Genomic DNA, 10,644 nt, shown 5'->3' on the forward strand with positions numbered 1-10,644 from the left:
TTCTCACCATTTGCTTTCTTTTAAATTAGTCTGAAATAAAGTTACGATTTTTTAATTTATTTTATTGAACAAGATAGAACAGATCACTGAGCACATGGATGAGATGTGCACCTCAAAAGGTTTTGCATGTATTGAAGGCAACTCGCAGGTAACACCTCAAAATGAGGGATACAAGGCACCTGCATACATTTTCTTTCTATTATTCAAATAATAGTTTCTAAAGCCATCTGAAAGCTTTTTCAAAGCACAGGGTGCTATGAAGAAAACTCACAATGCAAGAAATTACCTCTCAAAGTTCTCATGCCAAATCCCAGCCTTTTATTTACACCACAGATGCAATTTCACAGGATTGGACAGGATAAAGTTTCCAATTTCATTGGAAAATTAGCTAAAATAACTCTTTGGGAAATATGCTTTACTGTGGTAATAACAGTCAGTTCAGTCTGGTTTTGTCCTCTCTGTCTACTGTGACCACATACACTCACTTTGCATACATCCATCCATTATCTAAATAATACATTCCCTTACAGTTCAACCATTTTAGGTATGGCCATTAAAAATTCTTCTATGCAGACTCACTAGAGGTTCTGCATTATCCTACCATACCTATAAGACAGTTATGTCCATTCTCATCCTCTAATTTTAAATATCTTGTTAAAATTACTTATTAGGGGTATAATAGTCCAACACTTCAACAAGATTTAACAAACGGAGGAAAATGTCATACCTGGATTATTGTTTACATTATTTTTGGGAGGTCTAGGCGTTGGTTTGGGAAGGGTAGTTTCACTCAATGCTTTGCTAGCAGCAGCATGTTGGGCCTTTTTAATACTGCTTCCTTCAGCTTCCCATGTCTGTTCTCCAAGAGTCAGCTGCACTGTGAACATCTTCAAAGACAAAGAACAAGCAAACACTAGCAAGATTATCACTGTGGATTAGATCAATCTGTATAAAAACTTCCAGGGCTGAAGAGAAACTATGCTCTCTTTTCATTGTATTCAACTGACAGATAAGACATCTGATTCTTCCAGAGATCAGGGAGACCTTATCAGTGGCAACATTTGGCCTTTCAAATGACAAAGTGAAATAGTGGAATGCTAATGTCAGCTATCAAAGAACAGAATAATGTTTAAACCAAGTAATAATAACTGCAAACTGATCCTCTGCTCCTGGAAGATATATATGTTAGCTAAGAACATATTTCTTCATACATTGGAATATGTTTAGTCACTTTACATGCAGAAAACAGGTACTAAACATGCTACTGAAAAAAAAAAGGTGATTTTGTAATAATTATGAACAAATATAAATGACTGCACACCCTTCAAGGCACCAGAGAATTTGGGCCAGATAGTTTTACACAGTGAAAGAATTTCTCACCCAACCTGATTTCTAAAAATAATGCGCATTGTTAGGGCAGAGTCACAACTCAAATATGTTCAAAAAGATAAAGCGAGAAAAAAAAGAAACATCTTTTTTAAAGAAACTGCAGTTCCTTAAGGTAAAATCTAGAGTGAGGACAGGAACTGTAAATATCCAGAGTTGAGAAATGGCCTAACTGATAAAAAACACATATTTCAAAATCTGTGATAGAGGACTATTTCAAGCAGTATCTGTGCTGTGCAAGTTGTGAAGATAAAACTCAATGCACGTTTAAGATATAGGATAGAGTCTATCTTCTGTATGATACACACGTTCTGTTTCAATTTGAGCATCTAAGAATAAGGAGAAAGGGCAGGAACTCACTATCTTGATGATACCAATTCCACAGACATAAGGCAGGATTTAATAATCAGACACACAGTAACCTAAGATATACCTGTCTCAGAAAACAGAGTAAGTTACTTGCGAAAACATTAAAAAAAAAATCTATGTATTAATATGAGCAGCATGGAAAGTAAAATTTTCATTGCAATAGATCTATAACTTCTTGTAATTACATGTACTTGCAAACAAGCATTTGGACACAAGTATGTGTGTGCCTCCCAACTTAGCCCTATGCACATGGTGCATACAGACCAAACACTATAAGTACATACCAGGGGAAAGAAATAGGCTCTTAATTTTGCATTCTGTCAAATCCTACCCCACCTGAAAGCTGAGCTGGGGATTAGAGCTAAATACACATATTATATAAACTACCTACAAACATACATCTTTATTACTAAAAGAACTGAAATTTCATTTCTCGATCTGGAGTTTATATATTTTATATTTTGCAAGAAAGTATCAGTGCAGCATTTTTATGGGATTTAAATGAAAATATGATTAATAATGGATGCTTATCTACCTATAACTCTCCTCTTAGTGCTTAGAGCAAGAAAGAGGAAGTCAAGATAATAAAGGGCTTTCTCAATAAACTTCTGTAGCCAGAGCTCTAACTTAGCCTATCTGCCAAAACACTCCTGCAAACCCCCACACATAGTAGCAGGTTTATTCTTTTAATTAGAGGAATAAAACTGCCTAAACCCAAACTCTGAAGCAGCCAATGAAACACTCAAGTCCTGCAAGATCAGAGCTAACTGTTTTGCTGTTGACTGAGAGACATTTCTCACCAGTTTTCTGAGAAAGTTTCTATTCCTTACACCCCACTTAATTCACCTGATGTCCAGAGAGCAGAAATGCAAAGGCTGCTGTGCCCTGTGCTTGCTTTCACTCCGCAGTGTTGCTAAGGTCAGCCTCCCTTAGCTCTGGTAATTCTTTCCTCCTCACTTCTGCATTTAACCTTTCTCTCCCTTCCTAGCCTTTTGAAGTGCTACATCCCTTACCCTTTTCCCTTTCCTTTGAACCACCATCCACTTTCTTTTGCCACTGTTTCTTTTAAACTTGTGTCCTGAAATGACACGGACATAGAAGCACAGGAGAAATGATCAATCTGACTAATGTACTCAAAAATGTCATTTATGCTAGCAAAGTCTTACTGATTTTTCTTATGATGAAGAATCCACCTGGAGGGCAGACTCCTGGAAACCCTAACTGTGCTGTCAGGAAGCACCACTTCTCTCTCAATGCCACTGTTTCTAGTTTTCCATTTCACCCCTATTGTCAAAACTTACTTTCCAGAGACAACTAGAAAAAAGGATACAAAAATTTGCTAGCATTTGTGGTCAAGACACAGACAGCTATCTTGTTCAGTGTGTCTCTGAAAATCATGAAAACCACTAGTGGACAGGAACAGAGTATGTGTAGGAGGAAAGCAATGTGAGAAGCTCCTTAAATGGCAAAGAGCAGCAGCAGCATTACATCCTTCAGGTCATGTTTTCTAGAACAAACTGAGCTCTGTTTCACATAGTCTATCAGGTATATAATCATATTCTTAGCAAGATATGATACTAAATTGCTAACAGAGTCATAATAAATTCTATGTCTCTGCATTTCATAGGTCAAAGGTACACAAGCCTACATAATCTTATCACCCTTGTTCTTCATTCCCTTCTCTCTTTTGTTTTTCTCACTTGCTGCACAGATCAAAATCAGACTTAATATTCTTGAGTCTACAGAGTACATATCTGCATTTTTTCACTGCTATGACTGCAACTAAAAATCATGAGGCAAATTGAAAAACTGAAAAATTAAGAAATCCATTGAAAATCTGGCTTTCAAAAGCACAGCTTATGCAGGCTGGAGTCATTTCAATTATATTAGTTCCTTTAAAAGTAATAATAAATATATCATAGAATCATTAAGGTTGGAAAAGACCTCTAAGATCATTAAGTCCAACCTTTGACTGAGCATCACCACGTCAACTAAACCATAGAACTAAGTGCCATGTCCAGTCATGTCCATGTTACTTCCAGAGATGAGGATTCTTCTGCTTCCCTGGGCAGCCCATTCCAATGCTTAGCCACTTTTTCAGCAAAAAAAATTCTTCCTGGTGTCCAACCTGAACCTCACCTGGCACAGCTTTGAGGCTATGTCCTCTTGTTCCATTGCTAGCTGCCTGGGAGAAGAGGCTCCCCCTTCACATGTGAACTACTTCTTATTCTGCTAAAATTTTAAGTATAGTATGAATGTACTACAACTCAAACCTCTTTACTGTTGAGAAATATAAACAGACAAAACCATAGCTTTTGGTACAGTCAAAGCACTTCTTAATTCACAGTAATGCAAGAAGGCAACAAAATAAATATACAACACTATAGTGAGAAGTTACAGAAAGCTCAACATATTTAACATGCTGCAACCTAAAACCAACCAACCAGTGTACCCTGTGCCAAATGCCTCCAAGGAAGAGCACTTCAATCTCCATTTGCAGTGAGGGATCCTAAAGGCTTGCTGATTCTCAGCAGCCCTGCACCTGCTGACACCATTTCCACTGCCACAATGCTTTTGTGGACACCAGTCAAACCAGAAGGTCAGTGACTTGCATCAACTCTGTGCTAGCTGACAACATAATCTGCAACTCAGCAACAAGGGGCAACAGCAGAGATAGCCCATGAGGAACTGAAACTGATCTGCAGCATGACCCCACTTATGGAGGGTTGTTGTTTTCTGTGATTTTTCCACTCTAGAAATACTAAATACACAGCAGCTATTAATGATGCCAGTGTTTCTCTCAGAGTTTTCGAGGATTTTTTCTCTTCCCCCAGTTTGCTCCTAACTAGGGAGGAAATTCAAAATAATGTCTGAAAATTATTATAATGAGAATATTTCTTTGTGTTCTCCATCATCCAAAAGCATCCTGATTTGTACCTATTAAGTTGGATATTCAAACTGATATGAGAATTGACCAGAATTAGCTGTCAGTATCACCATACAGCCTAAAGTTGCACAGTAATAAAGTTTGTGCCCAATAAGGCAAGATTCAAAGACAGAATAGGAACTTTAAGGACAGAGAGTTGTATCAATAAACTCTTTTTAAAATGTCATAAACTAGTTTTGCTGCCATCTGCACTACCATGAAACAAATGCAGAAGCAGTTACCAGAGGCACACTGACTGGGGAGAAAGATTCATGCAGCCTAAAACCCAAATGCTCTATAATGATTAAGAAAGGGTCCTAATACCCTGAAAAGCCCTTCACAACGTCTTTATAGAGACCAACAAATATATAGACCAAAACTCAAGGATAGAAGACAAAGTAAGGTACAAAATGTTCTACAGGGCTTCAACAGAAATTATAGAGGCATATTTTCTAAAAGTGTAAGAGAAAGAAAGAGAAAGTGAAAGAGAAATTGAAAGAAAAAGGAAAAGAAAGAGAAAGAAAGAAAAATAAAAAGAGAAAGAAAAAAAGGAAAAGAAAGAAAAAGAAAAAGAAAAAAGAAAAAGAAAAAGAAAAAGAAAAAGAAAAAGAAAAAGAAAAAGAAAAAGAAAAAGAAAAAGAAAAAGAAAAAGAAAAGAAAAAAGAAAAAGAAAAAGAAAAAGAAAAAGAAAAAGAAAAAGAAAAAGAAAAAGAAAAAGAAAAAGAAAAAGAAAAAGAAAAAGAAAAAGAAAAAGAAAAAGAAAAAGAAAAAGAAAAAGAAAAAGAAAAAGAAAAAGAAAAAGAAAAAGAAAAAGAAAAAGAAAAAGAAAAAGAAAAAGAAAAAGAAAAAGAAAAAGAAAAAGAAAAAGAAAAAGAAAAAGAAAAAGAAAAAGAAAAAGAAAAAGAAAAAGAAAAAGAAAAAGAAAGAGAAAAATAAGAAAGAGAAAAAGAAAGAGAGAAAGAGAAAGAAATAGAAAGAAAAAGAAAAAAGGAAAAGAAAGAGAAAGAAAGAGAAAGAAAAAGAAAAAAGAAAGAGAAAGAGAAAGAAAAAGAAAAAGAAAAAGAAAGAGAAAGAAAGAGAGAGAGAAAGAGAGAAAGAGAGAGAAAGAAAGAGAGAAAGAGAGAGAAAGAGAAAGAGAGAGAAAAAGAAAGAAAAAGAGAAAGAGAGGAGAGAAAGAAAAGGAAGAAAAATAAAAGAAAGCTCTTACACCAGAAATATAGCTGGGTTTGACAAGCACACTCATCCAGACCATGACATTATCTGTTCAGCATTTAAGGTATGGCTCATCACCTGGAACTGTGACCTTACCTTGGCATGAGCAGGCCCTCTTTCGTTCAGGAGCTTATACTGGGGTTGAATTCTATTGAAACGGGCTAACTCATTTACCAGACACATTGGAGTTTTCTCTTTGGGGTTTGCCATGTTATCTTGGAGAGGAGCTGCAAAGAAAGAGTCTGTAAAGCTTTTGTGGAGAAATGCATTCTTCAGAACTTTGCAAAGCTTTGCAAAAGCAGCATGCTTAAAAAGAAAATACTTTGGCTAAAATATCAGTTTTGCACGTATGCTAAATACGATGTTTAAATACCACCTACATATTAATCGTATGAGGATATGCATTTTACAATAACAATTTTGGTTACATGCAATTAAAAAAACCCAACAACTACTTCTTTCCAAAACATCTCTATGAAAGATGACAGTGTAGGGGAACACACACATATTCTATAATTTCTACAACACCAAAGTTTACTGTCAGGTGTGTACTGGTTCCCAGCATTAACTATTCTTTCAGAATGGTTTCTCAACACTCTGAAGCAGAAGTGAATAGCATAAGAGTTATGAGATAAATATTGTAGGTGAAACTCTGTGGTCCCCACTTGCTTCTCCCTCCTTCTTCCCAGTGTTTAGACTTTGCTCACAATAATGAAGTCACACTCAGAGCACTCCCAAAGAACACCTTTCCCTTCCCCTTTAAGGATTTTGTTCTGCTTTTTTTGAGACTATTTAACTTTCTGCGATTTTTTTCATTTATTTGTATTTATCTCTAACACACACACACACACTGTCAGTTCTTGCTTAAATTTTTAGGACAACATTTCTGCACTTTACACCCAGTTCAGCATAGGAACTACAGCATTTATTAGGCTACAAAGGAAACACCAAATACTGCCAAGCAGTCAGAAGACATTCTGTTCTAGGGAAGAGAAATAAACTTGGAGACCTTCCTGCACCACTAAAACTTCTGTATAAAAGATACACTCAGAATTTGACAAAATAGACATGTTCTTTTCTGAGCTTTTATATCATTGATCAATACTTCACTGTAAGCCTGAGCTCAATTAAAGAAACAACTTAGCAAACTATTTAGCTGAAACACTTTTCTACAGGTTTTTTTTTCATTATTTTAATCCTCTTTAAGACCCAATCATCTTTTATTCTTTTTCAAATTAACAAGACATCAAAAAGATTCATTTGAACACCAAAGAAAATACACCTGGGCCAGCTTACCTGGTGAGTTGTTAGAAGAGGCAGGATCCACAAGGTTGGCAGCAGGACTGCTGCAGCTGGTAGCCGATTCAGAAATGGATCCATTCATTGAGGATGGCAGACTCAGGGTATTTGCAGCTGTAACTGGCAGGGGTAGCACCATAGGGGACATGGTGGGTCCAGACAGGTTTGCTGTAGTCTGCATCTTAACTTGTGCCATTGCCTGTCACTGCAATAAACAAACTGTTATGAGCAGAGCACTTATCAGTAGGGCATTTGCGTTTTGAATGTCAAATGACTGTAGTGATACTAGGAACACTCTTTTTTTGCTTCTGGATCTGGGTCACAAAACTGTCCACAAAAGTCATGCCTCTGCAAACATTACTTCCAAATGGAAGCACAGAGAAAAAGAGCTCAGAGCCAAAGAACATCACTGGAGAAGAACCCACACACCCTGGCTCCAGGTCCTGTTCTTCACCTGTGGGGTGACTGCCTGAAATATATGACTACTCCAGAATAATAGAAGAATGATTATTCCAGAAAAGAATTATCCTGCAGATGAGATTAGCACCTGCCAGTTTCTTAAGATATCTTTGCAACAAACAGTCATAGCAATATTTTGCCATTGTTTTTTCCAGTAAAGTGTACATAAAATACCAAATAAGGCAACACGAGAAAATCCTATTTTTTTCTGTTTGTTAACAAACTAGAAGAGGAAAAAAAAATGAATAAAATACAAACAAAAAACTGCCAAAGATGCAAGTTCTGAAAAAAATCACTGTTTATTCAGTCAACAGGTAAAGTACTTCCATCCTTGTATATAAATTACTAGCACAGGTACCAGGCTATCCTAAACTCGCCTTTAACCCAGTGCATTTACCTGGAATATGCCAGGTACTAATTATCTTTCTCCATCTGCTCAAATTAGTTTCTTTATTGCCAATACCTGTTCTCAGGTTAGGTCTACACACATAAACGAACCAGGGTCAGGGCACTGCTCCATACTGCTCACTGAAAGTATATTCCTTGGCAAAAATTTGACTACTGAGGAAAAACTCCTGCTGCAAAATCCACCCAGGAGCAGTTCAGAGACCAGCAGGCAACCCAGGCAATCCACTCAAATGAGTGAGGAACCTCCTCAGTCCTCTGCGAAAAAGTCTTGAGCTCCTTTTGGCATAAGGAGCAGGATAATACATCTTATTCACCAGTACAGACAAAGACTGTATTTTTTAGGGTTCATCATGAGAGATGATCTGTACAGAGCAGACAGAGAGACAAAACTCATAACAGCTACAAGCAGCCTGGGGACCTGGAGCCTCTCCCAGCAGCAGCTCTGGTCCCCTGGTTAAGGCACAGGAGACCAGGAGCACAGCTCTTCTGCATCACATCTTACCACTGAGCTCTTTGCTACTTCTGCCATGGTAATTCTCTCTTCCTAAGCAAAGATCCCATCCAACATCAAAAAACCTTTCTAACTTAGGTCTTATTGAAACAAGTACAACCACATACAAAATTTTGATTGCTGTCAGTATTTTTGTCCCACCCTTCCCCTCCCCTAATCCATTAGAAAATGTCCAAGTATCTTTACTCCAAGGGACAAGGGACAGTATTGTTAGATTAAGATGCCAAGTCACTTGTTATATCATGGAGTATAAGTACTTTAGCACAGTTGCACTAGTACAATGAAAATAATAAATCCTATTAGTGTGACTGTGCTTTAGAGAAGAGGTTCAGACTGGAATGACATTTTTATTACTGGGGAAAGACAGACTGATTTAAATTTCTGGAAAGGAAAAATCAAGAAAAAATAATTAAAAATTAAGCTGAGATGCAATCACTTGTCCTTTCCCTAAGTATCTTAAGTAAAATGCTAACAGTGACAGATTTTAAAACTACATATGCAATTAGCTTAGATATATTCAAAAACTTCATGTGTTAAAAAATTTGGACTAATTTCATACTATAAAAGTCCTACTGTCACTTCACAACAAATGTCATACAATACAGCAGCATTGTTAGAAGGGCCTAACTTAAAGACCAGGAAGGTACATAACCAAAAAATATTTGGCATACTCTGAATTTAATTCTGATTTTAAACACATCAGTATAGACCAGAATCAATTGAAAAAGTTTCTTAATTGCAAACATCGAAGTCAGTGATGGCAGAACCACAGCATATTTACCAAATGTATTTAAAATGAAACCAACATAATACGAAATATCATCACAATAACTGAAGCTTAAGAAGCTCAGAGTATTTACAGCATTTTAGCTTATAAACACGAGCACAAGAAAGGCATCGTTCATAGGGTACTGTATGAGATACTAATGAAGACCTATTCTTGGGCCCTGCCAGTAGATAATTATCTTTTCAGCTTCCATGATTTTGAAAGTTTATTCTTGAAGAAAGCAGAACTTAATAATAACTAAATGAAACAGTAAGTTCTACAGTATTGATGTTCTAAAGGGAGAAACTGTAGGATTGATCCTTTTCTATTAAGGATTTAAAAAACCCAAAAATCAGTTTGAGAATAGTATCAAGGAACTGTAAAAATGACCAAGATAAAGTTTAGGAGAAAAAAAGACACCCTTTGCCCTATAGTAAAGTTCACAAAAAATTCAACTGTGAAGAATAAAATCCTACCATGTTGGGTGCTGGGGGTCTCTGTCTCTTGTATATCTAAAACTGCAGAACTCTATGAGAAACTGTAAATATTTTGCAAATTATTCTGTATAAACAAAGATGCCCAGGAAATAATATAGCTGTAGGGACTAACTCTTAAGTAGATGTGATATGGAGACAATAAATTTGCAAGCAGTTCTAAAAATCCACTAGTAGAGAGGGACAATGGAGGGAATGAATTCAATATAGTGATATCATGTCATTTTCACACTACCAAGCTCCTAATTTTTGATGCCATGACAAAATGAGACAAAAAAACATGTTTCATATTTTCTTTACATTTTTTACATATATACACCAATGCTGTACTGTTTTATAAACAGTGAAGCGAAAACATTTTGGTGCCTTCCAGCCACATGCACACACTACATAAAACATGCTGCTACGTAATAAAATGTAGGACTTGAGGGAGAGAGATTTCACTAAGCTGGTCAGAGATGAAATGCAGTTATATAATCAAAGTATTTTTAAATCTATGCAGATATTTTTTTAAAAAATCTGGCAAACACAAAAGTGGTAGTTCATGTAGAATATTAATAATACAACTAGAAAAGCCTGCACACCTCATGTCAGGTGGCTAAGCCAACTCGAATCCAGGAAACTGCTACCCACAAGTGTCTCCAGAGGAGCCTCCCCCAATGCTTGGCAGGGGTTAGGGATGCTTGCACATCTCTGACAAAGCTGGACCACAGAGCTTGCCTGCCAGCTTTGTGCCTTCGTTGAGTCACCAGCTGCCACGCAGAGACACCACAGCAGTGACATTTCTTAAAGCCTTAATCACATACATGTTTGC

General features: G+C 36.6%; 1 protein-coding gene across 1 annotated transcript in view; it reads right to left on the minus strand.

The window, feature by feature from the left end:
- Positions 1-7,401, minus strand: part of LOC103809867 (double-stranded RNA-binding protein Staufen homolog 2-like) — a gene marked incomplete at its 3' end in the record, with an annotated part of 37,964 nt that extends 30,563 nt beyond the window's left edge. The window contains exons 1-3 of the mRNA XM_009082772.1: positions 7,190-7,401; positions 5,990-6,120; positions 728-887 (exon numbers count right to left, since the gene is read on the minus strand). Coding sequence (XP_009081020.1) covers positions 728-887; positions 5,990-6,120; positions 7,190-7,388 — 490 coding nt within the window. The remainder of the gene's footprint in view (positions 1-727; positions 888-5,989; positions 6,121-7,189) is intronic.
- Between the last annotated feature and the right edge of the window lie 3,243 nt (positions 7,402-10,644).

Source organism: Acanthisitta chloris, unplaced genomic scaffold (assembly GCF_000695815.1).
Source record: "Acanthisitta chloris isolate BGI_N310 unplaced genomic scaffold, ASM69581v1 scaffold14050, whole genome shotgun sequence".
NCBI lineage: Eukaryota > Metazoa > Chordata > Aves > Passeriformes > Acanthisittidae > Acanthisitta > Acanthisitta chloris.